The 16154-nt window shown below is 46.5% G+C and overlaps 2 protein-coding genes across 3 annotated transcripts in view; one reads left to right on the forward strand and one right to left on the reverse strand.

Annotated features, from left to right (window-relative positions):
• ETNPPL (ethanolamine-phosphate phospho-lyase) overlaps positions 1–16154 on the forward strand; it is a 58965-nt gene that overhangs the window by 37108 nt on the left and 5703 nt on the right. Inside the window, exon 13 of one of the 2 annotated variants that reach the window (XM_037509567.2) lies at positions 11357–11444. In XM_037509567.2, coding sequence (XP_037365464.1) covers positions 11357–11444 — 88 coding nt within the window. Of the gene's footprint in view, positions 1–11356; positions 11493–16154 lie in introns of those variants that run through there. The other variant, XM_054694568.1, reaches the window with a different exon arrangement.
• OSTC (oligosaccharyltransferase complex non-catalytic subunit) lies at positions 8685–16028 on the reverse strand. Its single transcript, XM_037509573.2, has 4 exons — positions 15857–16028; positions 12208–12301; positions 10423–10620; positions 8685–9299 (listed from the first exon to the last, which is right to left on the reverse strand). Exons 1-4 carry the CDS (start codon positions 15993–15995, stop codon positions 9281–9283), a joined length of 450 nt encoding a protein of 149 aa, XP_037365470.1. The 5' UTR covers positions 15996–16028; the 3' UTR covers positions 8685–9280.

Genomic DNA, 16154 nt, shown 5'->3' on the forward strand with positions numbered 1-16154 from the left:
ACGTTAGTATAATGCTAAAAAAAAAGAATCCTTCCCAGTGGAAGTTTCTGAAAGAATAAATATTCGACTTGAGAAAGGACCGGATCACTATACCGGCAGCCCAGTACCTGAATTCCCCTTAAACATCCTGTCAAATGTTAACCTGTCTGTGCTTGAAGCTCACTGTTGACTCTTGCTCCATTAAATTAACTCCCTGACATGTAGAGAGTTCGCCCTTTTGCAAGAAAAGGGTTGTTTTGGTTTGTCTCTTCTGCCCTGAAATCTCACCACCTCCTCCATCCTCGCTCCCTCAGTGGACTCTCGATTCCTGCTCTGCTGAGAACAGTCAAGGCACCACCCATCACCATGTCCTGCTTCAGGGCACTGCCCACACTTCTCACACTGCCATTTCCACCATCCACTTTTCTCTCTCTAGTAAATCCGTCTCATCAGCTTACATGCATCCTGCTTGTCTGCCTGTCCTTCGGAAAAGTCTAGACCCCACTGGTCCCTTTAGCTGACACTCCCGTCTCTCCACCCCTTTCAGCAAAAGTGTTTGAAAGCATTGCCCGCACCCACTGACCCAACCTCGCTCCCCTCAGTCCATCATAACCACCTCACATCCAGGTCCCCCACCGCACACACTCCTTGAAACTGCTCTTGTCAAGGTCACCAGTGACCTCTACATTGCTCGACCTACTGGTCATTTCTCAGTCCTCCCTGACTTGCCTGGGAGGTGGTCTTGCCTGATACCGTGGGTCTCTCCCCCTTGAAATGCTTTCTCTCTTGGGTCATCATCGTCTCTCTCTTGTGGCTCCCCCCGTCAGTGCCCCTGGAGCTCCTGTCTTCATGGCCTCACCTAAGCCACTGTCGTCTCTCACTCGTGGTATCGCAAGGCGCCTCTTAACTGTTCTCCCTGCAACTGCTTTAGCATGGTGTGCTCACCCCAGCAGCCAGGCTGCTTCTATAAATGGTGTCAGTTTGAGTCACTCTTCTGCTCAAAATCCTCCAGTGTCTTCTCACCCCGTCTCAAGTACAAAATCCTTGCGACATCCCACCAGGGCCAAAGTGGCAGGAGCCCACATTATCCTTCTAACCTTTTTTCTCCTGGCCTTCTGCCTTTGTTCGCTCAACTCCAGCTCCTTGGCCCCTTGAACTCACAGGCCCTCTTCTGCCTCAGGGCCTATGTACTTGCTCCTCATACTCTTCCCCGTAATTGGCTCCCTCATCACCCCCATTTCTATGTTGAAGAGTTCCCATCTCCATAAGGCTGTCATTGACCATCCTATCATAAATGGTAAGCCATCCCCCAAATACATATTCTTCTCTTCTACTTGGTTTCTTCTTTATATTTCTCATTTCTACCCATCTGTCTCTATCTAAAATGTATCTTTCATGTTTATTGTCTTACTGGGTACCTAAAACAATATCTGGAAAATAGTAAGTGCTCATTATAAATATTTGTGGAATGAATGAATGAACGAAACACATAGATAAGTCAGCTTGTGGTAACTGGTAAATTGTTAAGAAAATAGAATTCAAGTATGGGCATCAAAGCCCCTCTCTGTTGTGCATTAAAGCATCTGTGCACGTTGTCCATGGCTGGGCTGATGAAGCCCCTGACCCAGGAATCCTCACCTCAGCGCTGCAGCACCAGGAGTGGACAGCACCCACGGGTGTAGCCAGGGCCTCTGACTGAACAGAAGCGTAGAGGACCACTCTCCACCAGAAGGGCTGGTAGCTAATCAACAGAGGCAAATGGGATTTTGTCCTTTTTCAGTAGTCTACTAGGTTGTCAGGTCTCTGTCTTAGTGGATTTGCTTCATGGTTTCATTTCCAAACCCACCCAGTAGTGACTTCTATCTTGACTTCATAACTCACCAAGAATCTGGCTGTATGGAGACTTTTCTGCTCCTTCTTTTGCCTCCATGTCAGCCGGGACATAAACATTGAAGTACAGTGCCCTGATTCATTCAACAAAAGTTGGTAGCTCTCCAAGATTCAAGTATAGTGTAATGAATGCAAAACCAAATATGGCCCAGTTCTTGCCTGTGAGCTAGTCTAGAAGGGCAGGGAGTGTAACCAACACAATATTATGTGCCCAGGAGTGGACCAGGAACCAGGAACACTGGGCAGAGGGCATGGTGCCTGCAGGGAGAGTGAGCTGGGAAGGCAGAGGAGGTGCTGACTAGAAAGAGAAGGTGCCTGGCAGTCCAGGAGAAGGTTTCCTTCACCTCCAACCCCCAAGGCTGGGCTCCCCCCAGCACATCACACATGCTGCCTTCTGCTTGTCTTGAGTGTGAACAATGCTCCATTAGAAATAACTGAGGTTGGGCCTCCCCGGTGGCGCAGCGGTTGAGCGCTGGGTTGCGAAGCTGCCCGCGGCCTCTGCGGCGCCAGTTCGATCCCCGGCTGCTTCCCGGCCACCGGAGGAGGGTCCCACATGGCGCGCAGACCTCTCCTGCCGCCCGCTGCTCCCCTCAGCAGTGTAGTTCGGTCCTTCTGCCTGTTCTGCTCCCCGCTCTGGCTCTGGTGGATTCTCTCACCCTCCCGCGCTTCTGACTGTACCCAGTGCTTGTATAAACAAAACAAACAAATAAATAAATAAATAAAAGACTGTCACTTTAAAAAAAAAAAAAAAAAAAAAAAGAAATAACTGAGGTTTGGGCCTCCCTGGTGGTGCAGCAGGTTAAGTGCGGTGCTGTGAAGCTGTCTGCAGCCTCTGAAGCCCAGGTTCGATTCCTGGCCAGGCAGGGAGATACCCACATGGCACGGCAGACCTCTCCTGTCTCGCCTGCTGTTCCCCTCAGCAGTGTATTTTGGTCATCTGCCTGTTCTGCTCCCCGCTCTGTCTCTGGTGAATCCTCACCCTCTCGCACCTCTGGCCTGTACTCCAGCTATTGTATAAATACATTTTTTAAAAATTCTTAAAAAGAAAGAAAGAAATAACTGAGGTTTTCAGAAAATATCATACACTCTTTAGTCACAGCATTCAGCCCACCCCCCAGGAACTCCCTCTGTGGTGATTACCAGACAAAGTACCCAGGATAGGGCACTTGAGCACCTGCTGGGTCTCCTGCCTTAGATACTCAGCCATCTGAGCCCTGAATTTGCAGGCCAACTTTGCCCAGATATGCAGTCAGTGCCCTAAGAGGTGACTGCCCTGCCCACCCACCCACACACACCCTGTCAGGCCACCCTGCTGTCAATCAACAGGACCCCATGTGGAGACCTATCAAGTGAATGGATTGATTCTCACAGATATTTCTGGCATTTTCCAAGCCAGCCTCCCTGCCCTCCAGGCTTGAAATGGGTGACCTTGCGCTGACCTATTCTTCCCTGCCCTACACTCACTCACCTGCTGATTGCAAAGGGCCTATGTAGCCAGGAGATCTGATGACACCCCCACATCTACACAAGTCCTGGAGTCACCCCAAACTTTGTTTCTAAAGAGGCGCCGAAGTGACTGCAAATGGTGAAGCAAACCCAAACAGGTCTTGTCGGGGCGTTGAAACCCATCACATTTTGGCATTGAAGTGTGCTTTTTCAGAGGCTCAGGGTATATTCCTTGTTGAACCAGATTCCAGGTGGTTCCAAGTCCAGAACAAAGGGGATGAACAGAATGACACACTGCATGCTCAGAGCTTCACCCTCCCTACCTGGACTCAGCGCCAGAGCGAACGCTCCGGTCAGTGGCATCCCGCTGTCAGTAACAGGAGTGCATTCTAAGAACCGGGAGGAAATGACTGGAAGTCTTCTGCGCGGGCGAATAATGGGCCGTGTGTGGTCTGTGCCTGCCAGGAGACTGGCGGGCCTGCAGCCCCTGGCTCAGGCTTGAGTTCTTTGTTCTATTAGCTCCACCATGCCCTCCCCCTGCCTTCTTCTGTCACTTTTATCAAGACTCTACCTACGTCGCCTTCTGCTGACAAACACCATGGAAAAAAGTCTGATTATATCACTTCCATAAGCGAATGTATTTCGTGTCAGCCTCAAGAGGGGCCATTAGTCTGTTAACAAGGCAGAGACCAGGACATAAGGGCCTGCCAGTGATCATGATGCCAGGAGGGGACAGTACAAACAGCCTCACGGCTGTCAAGACACACAGTTTCCAGCCTGTTGGTCTCTGAACTATTCCATGAGAAAAGCATCCTTGGGAAATATCATGGAGAAGAAAGTATTAGAACTTTGAACATGCATGAAGGAGCAAAGAAATTTTTTATCTTTTTCAGTTTTGTGCTCGGAACCTGGGCTGGAAATACCCAATCTACAGAAATGCTTGAGGGATTTAAAACAGAAACACCAGGCTGAGTATAAGCTCACAATTTTCTGTGAATGGTCCTTCCCTTCCCCTGAATCATAATCTCACGTACGATGAGTTTTTAAATGCAGTCAGCTCCTCCTCAGCTGGCTATGGGTCTGGCGGTTCCCCGGACCTAGGTGGGAGTGGTGGCAAGAATAACACGTAGTGTTTACTTAGGTTTACTGGTATTAATTCCTTCTGTACTCAATTCATTTTCCTTCCTGACATTTGTTGACCTGACACACCTATCTTTGTTTGGCTCTGCCTCCCCCTCAGAATATATTCTCCATGAGGTCGAAATGTTATTTTTTTTTTTTCAAGATTTATTTATTTATTTATACAAGCACTGGGTACAGTCAGAAGCTCGGGAGGGTGAGAGATTTCACCAGAGTCAGAGCAGGGAGCAGAGCAGGCAGAAGGACCGAAGTACACTGCTGAGGGGAGCAGCGGGCGGCAGGAGAGGTCTGCGCGCCATGCGGGACCCTCCTCCAGTGGCCGGGGAGCAGCTGGGGATCGAACCGGCGCTGCAGAGGCTGCGGGCAGCTTCGCAACCCAGCGCTCAACCGCTGCGCCACCGGGGAGGCCCTGAAATGTTATTTATTATATCATCAGCATCTGGAAGAATATTTGACAGTACCATTTCTTAAATATTTATTCGCTACATAAATAAATTAATCCTACGCACTATATATATATATATATATATATATATATTATATATATAAAGATTCCTTTTCCTTTGAGGTCAAATAAAGACATGTTCCTGAAGAGCTCCAACACGCTTAAGAGCAGAAGCTGTGGAGGCACACTATGTAGAGAGATTACCTAATGGCTGTGCAACCTTTGAAAAGTGACTTGACCTTTCTGAGCCCAGTCTCCTCATCCATAGAACAAACCTAATCGCACTACCTCATAGCATCACAGTGAGGATGCAGCGGGTCAATATGTGAACAATTCAGGCACACAGTATGTGCTCAATGAACATGGCTGGCCTTACTACCTATACTTCCTGGAACACAGACCTTTGAATATTAAAAGAAAATCCTCTAGGGACAAAAATTAGGGCTGTAGCAGGTTAAAGTCCTAGGGGACAGAGTGCTGTACTAAGGCTGGTGAATCAGCACTTTCCTCTCCCTGTTTACTCCCTGTCTGTCCAGAAACACTAATTAACATACTCAAAGGAGAGATCCAGGATGAACTTGAATGACAGGGAAAGCAACCAGCCCTCTTAATATACAGGCCATTTCCTTATTAAAGGTTTAGTTTAGTAACAATCAGATGATGTGACATTTGTGGGGAGGGGGACAGGAGGAAGGGCAACGGAAAAGGAGGCTGGCATGAGCTGGACCCCAAAGACCCAGAGGAGCAGTGAGGATTCACCCTCTCTGGTCCATCTGCTCTCAGAGTGCTGACCAGGCGTGGCACCGGGGAGGGGGCACCACGGGCGTGGTGCAAGCCAGTGACATAGCCTCGAGGGTCACTCAACCTCCGGCCACCTGAGAGCAGAGGTGCTGACACCCATGGGAACGTGACCTTCGGAGGGAACGTGTGCGCTCACAGTCATGAAAGAACCAGCCACTTGTCCTGGCCTACCTCTGACAGGTTACTTAAATATTTGATGAACTTTTACTGGGTTGTTGAAACAGTTGGAAGTGGTATTGCCAGCCAAAGTGCAGTTCCTATCTTGAGACATGTCTTAAACAGAGAAGTTGAAATACAGTAATACACCCACCACCCTGTCACTGGATGTGGCTGTTTAGAAAACAATTTATTGAAATCGTGATATTGGAAATAATATTAGAAAACTACAAGAGAGCATTGAGAAAACAAAGTTTCAGTAACCTCTGCATGTTTCTATTTACTGTTTTGGAGCATCAGTTAGTTGGCGGGGTATAGTATTTGTATGTATCTGTTTGTAGAGACAGGATTCTAAGTATTAAATTGAAAGTAATTAAGTACAAATTGAAAATGTTACTGAACTTCCCCTGGCTTCTAGATCCTGTCTGTGATCACAGTCACCCTAAGAAGACACATTTTCTAGGAGATTCTCAATTCCTAGGAGGTCCTGAAGCCCCCAGGAGATAAGATACAGGAGCTGGGCCACCTAATCACATAACGCTGGGTCCAAATCATGGCCCTTAGGGTGGGGAACTGTCTTGTTCTTCCCCAATCCGGTTTCCCAGGGAGAGGTTTCTCTTTGGTAAAATGGCACTTGCGCCCCAGACACCTCTGCCTTGAAAACCATCCACCGAAGGGCAGAGCTACCTAAAGCTGGTGCCCTGGCAGGGTCGGGCTAAGGTGCGCGGGGGCGCCCAGGAGCGCTGCTCATTATTCCTGTCAGGATCCCCCTCTGCGGGTAAGTGCCACTGATGCAGCTGCTGCTGAGAAAAATCCACCGGCTGAAAATAAGAACAAAGAGGGTCAAAGAGAAAGGAGCTGTTAACGATCATCGGGTCCAGTCCGTTTATTCTGCAAAGGAAGAAACTTACCGCACTGGTGTATTCCCAACCAGGAGAAATGGGAAAAGTCAAATCGTGTGTCAAAATTACAGTTCACCTAGAATTTTAGAATTTTTGCCCTGGAATTTGGGGATTCCTTCTACAATTCGTAGACAAATCTGTGGCAGCAAATGCATTAATAAGCAATGGTAAAGACTCTAAAACAATAAAATCGCAGTTCACCTACAGATAGCCTGGACAGTAGTGACCGAGACAGGCCACGAGTGTGAAATATAAAAGGGGATTGTACCCCGCTTTTCGCCGAAGCTCCGCTTTCAAACTGCGCCCCGCTCTCTCGGGAAAAGGTGAGAAGGGCCTGGATTGAACAAATGTGGTTTCTACCTCGGCGGCTTCTGACGGGATTCATATCCTTCTCTCTCAAGAGGGAGTCACGACACCCCACCCAGGGTGCCATCACCGTGGCGCAGCAGCAGGACCCCAACATTGGAGGGCGGGGGAAGGCCGGTGCTTGCAGCTGTGGTGGATCCCATGGCCCGGGGCTGCCCTGCGGCCTGGGGGAGCTGCGGGGAGCCCGGGGTGGACCGGACAGCTCTGTCCATGGAAAACAGGCCGTGCGGCTGGAAGACGCCGTGGCGAGCTGCACGGACACGCCGCTTGCAACATCAGCTTAACAACAAAGCCTTTTTGGGAAACGTGGGGGACATTTCTTGGATAAAGTGGGGTTTAAGACAAGCCTCGTTTGCTGCCTAGAAAGACTGCGCTAGGCTAGTTCTCTAAACTGGGCTCAAAAACAAAAACTTCCAGGCTTCCCCTGGTGGCGCAGCGGTTGAGCACTGGGCTACGAAGCTGCCCGCAGCCTCTGCAGCGCCGGTTCGATCCCGGCCGGCCTGGGAGGGTCCCACATGGCGCGCAGACCTCTCCTGCCGCCCGCTGCTCCCCTCAGCAGTGTACTTCGGTCCTTCTGCCTGCTCTGCTCCCCGCTCTGGCTCTGGGGAATCCTCTCACCCTCCTGTGCCTCTGACTGTACCCCGGTTCGTGTATAAATAAAATAAATCTTTTAAAAAAACCCAAAAACTTCTCTGGCGAGCATGTCATGATGTATGGCTGCAGGAAACCACTGGACACTCTCCGCGCGGGACCCCCGAGTTCAGCGGCGCCCCTGCTGCTGTCCCCGCCTGTGGGCAGCGGCCCTGGCGAACCCCGCCTTTCCGAGGCCCCTCTTCGGCCGCCGAGGCCCTGCCCCGCCCCCGAGGCCTCAGCCGCGCCGCCCCAGCGCCCCCTGCCGGCGGCTCGCGGAGCTGCTCGCGCGCCAGTCACAGCCGAAGCTGACCTGGGAGCCGACACCTGCGTTACCCTCTGTCCATCTAGGTTAACCAAACCCTTTAATGTGAACAAATGAGAAAACCACGAGTGAGTTAGGGGAAGCCTTGGCGGTGGCGAACCCAGCCCATGCAAGTCTAGTTTTCCTTTTTTAGAGCTTTGGTGTAAAAGTTGACCTTGCTTGATGTCTGTCTGGGCACTGCCCAGTGTCTGGCCTCTTATACACATGCTTTATCTTTGCTGTATCTCATTCTCCACCAGAACATAAGCTCTATGAAGACAAAACCGATCTCTTATTCATACCCACCCACCCCCGCCCCCAATCCTCAGGGCTGGCTGGCATAGAATAGGTACTGAGAACTTTTTGAATAAATGAATTTTCAAACTTAATGAAGGGCTTCATCTAGATCAGTTTTGGAATTAGAAAGGAAAATTTCACCCTAGAGAAAATGTTACTGCAAACCTAAAGATCGTAGAAAAGAATTAACTTAGAAGCTGGGGGAACCAAAAGGACTAGCCAGAAGAACTGAAGGGGAGATTAGGCTGGTCAGGAGCGGGTTTTACATGTGCTCAAAGCTTGCAAGACGGGACTGAATAAGGAAGAGTAAAGAAGGTTAATACCATCAGGCAATTAAAAAACAAATACAGGAGGTGCTAATTAGAAAAATCATTTATTTCTGCTCCTTTCATAGATCATGTTCAGGAAACGCTGTCTCACACACAAGTCTAAAGTAACGTGCTGTCACACAGGTGTAAAGGCAAAGCACCAGAGACGAAGCTGAGCGGGTCCAGGGTCTCGGCCGAGGGGCTCTCACTTCCTGATTTGACCTTCGTTTCCGAAAATCAGAAATGTCATCTCCAAAAAAGTGTTAAGGGAGGTTTGTAAAAAATAATCACTTTATTCAGTATCATAGTTGTAGAAACGGAGTATTTTTTTTCTTGAAGAAAGGACGAGCTAAGGAGAAAATGCCACTCAACCTTGCCGGTACATCAGGCTGGGTCATCAGGGAAATACTGTGAAGAGCTTTGCTCTTTGACGCCAAGAAGACCGTCGAGTCCAAGCTTTAATGTTCTTCCTGTTCTTCCTGTGGTTTCACTAGATGCTTCTTATCTGCTGCTTTTCGTCCCTTTCCACATTTCATATCAGAGGATTGGTACAGCCTTTAAAATTTCATTAACAGGAGCAAATCCAGTTTCCACTGATTCCTTCTCAAAAGGCACTCTAACCCATCAGATAGCCTCTGTAGAATACATTTCATAAACACAAAGAGTGAAAAGGAAACAACATTTCAAAGTGCCCAAATTTCATAATAAATCAAATGACAATCCTTATGATCATTATTTTGACCCTATACATTATTGGGCCTCATTTTTATTGCCCCTTCCCCATCCAAGTATAAAGCTGCAAACTAACATGCTAAACAAGCAAACAACACAGAATGGAAAAAAGAAAGAAATGTTACCTTAAAGTTAAAAGTCACCATTTCGTTTGGACCCTCACCATTGCAACAAAAATAATAAACCTTTCTATGGAAAGAAGCATCTTTGGATTTTCTGAAATCCTATATTTAACATGTTCCCTGAAAAATGAATTTACTAAAAAAAAATGAATTTCTTTGGCGTGGTATGCTTACTCAGAGTTCCTTCAGTTTACCAACGCCTCCCCACCCCCCACCCCAGGTAAAATCAGGACATAGCGAAGTATGCACAGACTGGTCCACACTCCAAATTAATGGCCCCCAATGGATTTATAAAAGTTGCCATAAAACTAATGTATTTTTGTTTCAAAGATACTTTAAGTTTTCTGAATCAAAATGATTTTACATATATATCTTTTACATACGCACACACATAAATTTTACATGCATACATTATGTTATATATTAATTATATGTATAATTACTTCCCCATCTTCTTGGAGAGCCAAGAGCTCTCCTTTTTCATCCAAGGTTGAATGGGCTTTCTTCAAACTAATATTCAAAGAGCTGCAGCAATTAATGGCTGGGAAATAATCCCTAATATTGTTATTATCACTGCAATCCTCTATGTTACAGATTAACCAAAAAAGATTTTAGATCAACAGCATCTCCAGTGGGTGGTTAGTGATGCAAAAATGTCTGAATTTTCTCACAAGCGTGCACGGGGACAAGTCAGGGAGACCTCACAATCTCGACTTTGTCACTAGCAACAAAGAAAACCTTGAGCAAGTCACCAATTTCTTTGGTTCTCAGAATTTTTCATCTATTTAAATGAGGGTTAGATTAAATCCAAATTTAATTTAAGACTTTTTGTTATCCAGGTAATTATTTTACAGTTTGCAACAGCAGTTGAGTTGCTGATTAGACAAAGCACTTAATAACTTACGGTAGCTTCATTCTCATGAATACCCTCGCCATGAAAAAACTCAACAGGACACAGACGAATCCAATGAAGAGAAGAAGGAATCTATTGAGTTTTGGAATATTTGGTGCATTGGATCGGTCCAGGATTATGAAACCTAAACCTCCCATTGTAAATAGGAAGCTGGACGCGAGTCCTTCCATAATGTATTGTCCATTGACTCTGAAAAAGAAAGACCAGAACAAAACAGTAAATGAAAATTCCCAGAAAAACATCAAACTTTGTCCTTAGATTGAGATTCCCAATTCTGCTAAAACATTTTTGTGCGCATACTTTATTCTTATCCTTATAACGACTTTACTACATTTCTGGATATTCATTTTTCATTCATTCAAAAAATATTCATTGAAGAGTTTAGTGTTATCAAGGAGTGCTCTCAGTTCCAGGGATATTACAATGAACCAAACAAACATGGAGCTCTTCACGGAGCATCCATTTGAAAACTTATTCTAAAACTTCAACTGTTGGGCCTCCCTGGTGGCGCAAGTTAAGATGCAACACTATGAAGGTGTCCGCAGCCACTGCAGCACAAGTTCGATCCCTGGCCAGGGAGGAGACCCACATGGTGCAGCAGACCTCTCCTGACTCGCCCACTGCTCCCCTCAGTAATGTACTTCAGTCAATCTGCCTGTTCTGCTCCCCACTCTCTCTGTCTCTGGTGAATCCTCACACCCCCCGCATCTCTGGGCTGCACCCCAGCTCTTGTATGCATAAATAAATATTAAAAAAAAAAAAAAAACTATTTGATACATGAACCTTTCTCCCCAAAATTTTAGTTTGGCTTTAAAAAGTCATACTCAAATTGTGCCTGTCAACTTCAAAATAATTTCCAGTTGATTAGAAACATTTCTTGAAGGTTGCTAATAATTAATAAACCCTGTTCATGTGATTTTTCCAGGGATACAGACCTTTCATCAAATTCTCAAGAGTTCATGGACCCCAAAAAGCAAATCTCCCTATTAAAGGGATGCACCCTTGTAAAGAAGGTACGTGAAGTATTTTCTGTTAACTAACTGCTTTAATTGAAAACATAATGCACCGGGTTCAAAATTCAGAGGGCACAAATGAGGGCATGGTTAAAGGTGCCCCTAACCCTCAGGATCTGTCAGTGAGACCCCCTCTATATATCATATAAAGTCAGCTAGTTTCTGTAAGTATTTCACTTTGTCGGTTCACCCTCTATACAAATGTCCAGTCTTTGACATTCAACTTGCTTTACTATACATAATGCTCTCAAAGTTCCCCCATTTTGCTGTAAATGGCAGCATTTTATCTTTCCTTACGGCTGAGTAGTATTCCATAGTGTGGCTAGACCACATCTTCTTGATCAAGTCTTCTGTTGGGGGATTTTTTTCTTCTTAAGTAGCCAAATAGTATGTATCTTCAGCTCATAGGTCACATGGTTTGCTCACCCTTACCACAGTAGCTTGAAAGTAGACACAGATAGGATATAAGCAAATGAGCAGGCCTAGTTCAACACTATTTACAAATATGTACCTATAGTTTGCTAATCCCCAGAATAGTTTATAAATATATTTTAAACTGACGTCTTCCTTCAAAGAGGTATCATCGTGGAATATTTTATTCCAAATGCCCTACTCTCTGCCATTTCTGAATTTATTAGCATTTAAAAAAACCTCCTGTCTAAATACAGATGGACCACAGAGATCTCACTGTATTTTTAAATAGCAGGCATGCCCCAGCAGCCTTCTTTCCCACCAGCAAATCATCCCAAAAGATATCTTTTACCTGTAGGCCAAGAAAGCTACTGGTCTCTGATGTCCATGTTCGTCAGTCATAGAGCCAACACTTGGAGGTTCCACAATCACGTCATAAATGATTCCTATATGAAAGACAACATATAAACTGAATTGCCTATTTAAAATAGGATGAGAGTTTTCATCTCTTTCAAAAGGTTCATTTATATTTAAATAAGACTTTTGATTGCATTATTATAATCCAATAAAGGCCAGTTAATTTTCTAAACTTCATATAAACCACTTAAAATTTAATTCAGTATTTTAGTGTTGTTTCTATAAATTGAGGGGTAACAAGAGATATGTGCTTGCTTAAGTGTAAAGTAAGGAGACATTTTAAATGACACATTAATGATTTATGATTGCTAATGACCACCATTATGTCATAGTCACTGTTACCATTAATATTAATGGCCATCAACATGACTAATTTCCTCAAACTCCCACTGTCAACATCTACTGTTTAGCTAATCCACTGTTCTCCAACATCCTCACTGCTGGCTTTTTTATTTTATTTTATTTATTTATTTTTAAAAAGATTTATTTACTTATACATACAAGAACTGGGGTGTAGGCCAGAGGTGTGGGGAGGGAGGGTGGTGAGAGGATTCACCAGAGACAGAGTGGGGAACAGAACAGGCAGACTGACTGAAATACACTGCTGAGGGGGGCAGCGGGCAAATACGGAGAGGTCTGCCGCGCTGTGTGGGCATCTCCCCGGCCGGGGATCGAACTTGTGCAGTTTCCTACGTTGCATCTTAACCCCGTGCGCCACCAGGAAGGCCCCAACTGCTGGCTTTTTTAAATCTTATTTCTTTTCAAATTAAATTATTTTTTATTGAGGTAACAACACTATGTATAGTTTAGAGGTACAGGTTCACACCCCTCAGGTGTTATGGTCCACCACACCTTTTGTTAAGCACGGTAAGGCTGTGTCTCCTTCACCCTTCACTTATGAAACAGTCACTCAGGAATTCCCAAATCTCCTGCCATACATAAAGTGGCACCACCTCTTACCTCTGTTTCAGAGGCCCTCCTCCTAGCAGTGTGGGGTCCCTTCTACACCATCCCACCCCCTCTTGCCATCCCAGACACTTTGCTCCTTTGGCCATCTCTCCCGTTTTCAACCTCTCCTTTGTACATCAACCTTGCCTGGACTCCAGAACCTCCTAGCTAGCATAATTTCTATGCTTTTTTGAAAGAGAGTCAGGCTTCCTTCCGGGAACATTCTTGGTAAAGCTTCTGTCCATCATTCAACTCATGCCCCTCTGGTTTCCGCCATCACTCATACTACTCTTGCTAAGGTTGCCAATGACCTCCATGTTACCAAATTTAACAGACACCTTTCAGCCTTCCTCTTTCCAAGTTTCCCAGCAGCACTTGATCCAGTTTACTTAATTCTTTTCCTTGGGAGGGAAAATGGTTTCTCATGGCTCTTTTGGAACATGCTTGCATTTTCTTGTTACATCTCTGGCTGAAGCTCCTCTTGATAAAGACACTAAATAGGTATCCCTCAGAGCTGGATCCACTGTCCTTGTCTTTCTCTGCATTCCCCCCTGAACTGAACTCATCCGTTCCCAGGCCTTTCAATTCTTTGTGCTAATGACCTATCTCAATGTGCCAAGACCTATCAAATTATTCTCGCACCAGCAGTCTTAGACATTAGCTTCTAGTGGCCCGTGTCTCTGTTCTGCAATATTTGACTCCAGAAGGGAGTTCAGGAAACATCTGTTAATGCCTTTCACATAGACCTCTTTTCTCAGTTTGAGGTTCCCGTTTACAAACTTGACAATCCAATTAATTGTAGTTCATGACGTCAACTATTATATATTTACGGTGACCTCAAGTTCACCATTCCCCACCAAAAAACTTCCTTTCTTTAAAATCAGAAAACAACACTGGCATCTACTCAGATGTTCAAACCAGACATAAGTAAGATGCCTTTACACCAAATCCAGGGCTACTGAATCTACTTCCAAAATAGCTTTCAGTACACTTCTCATTTGCAGTGCCACCAACCTGTTCTAAAGCCACCTAAATGCTCTCTGTATCCTCTTTTGGCCATACTTTCCCTCTGCCTAGCAAAACCCCCACCCTCAGATGCTAGCCTGCAATGTCATGTCCTCAGGAATCACACTCCAATCTAAATGTCACTTTACTGTCATTGTTTTCTCATCCCCCTTTGTTCATTACCTTCAATGCATTTGTGACAATTTGTAGTAGAAAGAGTAATTTAATGGGAATAAAATGTATGTGATATTTAACATGTCTCCACCGCAACAATATTACGTCTTGGAGTTTCCTTCACTGTTATCCCCGATACCTAATGCCTAGAACTTAATAGGGATTCAGTATATATTTGCTGAATATTTCTCAGCCATCAATATGTGTACAGTCAGTTTTGGGGAGAGATTCCTTTCCAGTGGCAAAATCCATCCTTTGTACAAGATACCCCATTGGCCTCGACCATGTCCTTTACACTGCCCAAGGGCAGACAATGGAACAAGTGGCTGGAATGAAAACAATGAGGTAGCAAAGACTCTGACCAGATGGAATGTAAGAGTTACAGGAATGAGAATAATAGAAGAGAGCAGGTGAGGAATCTGTCACTCTTTTTTAAAGCTACATGCATTTTGAAATTCACTTATGCAGCACAGTACCTATTACTGTACTGATCAATGCTAATGTCATGCAAGAATAGTATCTTACCAACACGAAAAACTACTTAGAGTGTAATGCATTTAAATGAGTTTATCTTGACTGTCATATTCTAGATATGGGAGGAGGATGCATTCAAAGGCAGGGTCTAGAACTAAGCCCTGATTCAGTCTCGGTCTCTCCTCTCAACAAAGGTCACAAAACAGTAGGTAATCGAAGATGTCTATGATGGTGCCCTTAAAAAAGCAGAAGCACACTGGCTGTCCTTAGTCTGTAGGGTTTGGTTTTTATTTACAATAAAAGAACCCCACTTCCCAATACCTAAAAACACAGCAGCAGAGTCCAGTCAATCCTGGAACTGGGCCTTAAGAGGGTGGCGGCTCTGAAGAGACTGCAGAGGGACTGCCAACTCACCACTCCGTAGAGCCACGCCCCTTTTGCCCCTTTCCACTTGAAGGACAGATGTAAGGGGAATAATTCAAAATGAGGACAACATCGTACTGCTATTTCCCTTAGTTAAGTTCTCAGCTCCTGCCCTGTGAAAGACAATCCCTTCTGCAAATCTACCTCCAACCTCAAACAGCTACCAAAACCGCGGGCTCGGAAAGTTCCAATCATATCAATTGCCGATCGGAGGGGGAAGCAACCCCGGACCTTCAGGTCCGAGCTGACCAACCTAAGGCCTGTCCAGACTCCTCCAAGCTCCAGGGTCTGCCAAGGGCAGCTGCCAGTCCCAGCCCTCTCGAGGACCGTGGGAGCTGAATGGGCCAGACCAGATTGCCTCGGGACCCTGCGAGGCCGCTTAGGGCCAGCAGCAAGAAGAACAAATCTGGGCTGGAAAAATCTGCTCGCCTCGGAGCCCCAGGCTCAGCGGCCAGCAGGGGACAGGACAGCCGAGGCGGCGGGGCCGAGGGGCCGCGTCCCGCAGGACCCGGCCGGGGGGCGAGCCGCGGAGCGCCGGGCAGAGTCTGGGCCCCCGTTACCTCCGGTGATGAGGAAGTAGGACACCACCACCAGCGCGTACACCGTCATCGCCGACGGCATGTGCACCCAGGGCGGCTTCTTCAGCTTCAGGTTGGGGCACTCGAGCACCAGGAACGGGACGCGGTACAGCGTCTCCATGTTGGCGGCGCCGCGACTCGCGCCCGCGCCGCCCGGAAGCGCCGCCCCGCGCCTGCGCACGCGCCTGCGCAGTGCGGCCCCCGCGGGTCCGCCGCGCGGGGGGGCGGGGACGGGCGCCCCGGGGCGGGGGAGGGCGCCCCGTAGAGGAAACAGGCCGAG

The sequence above is a fragment of the Talpa occidentalis genome, unplaced genomic scaffold (genome assembly GCF_014898055.3).
Source record: "Talpa occidentalis isolate TD23 unplaced genomic scaffold, MPIMG_talOcc4v2.1 talOcc4.13, whole genome shotgun sequence".
In the NCBI taxonomy this organism is placed as follows: domain Eukaryota; kingdom Metazoa; phylum Chordata; class Mammalia; order Eulipotyphla; family Talpidae; genus Talpa; species Talpa occidentalis.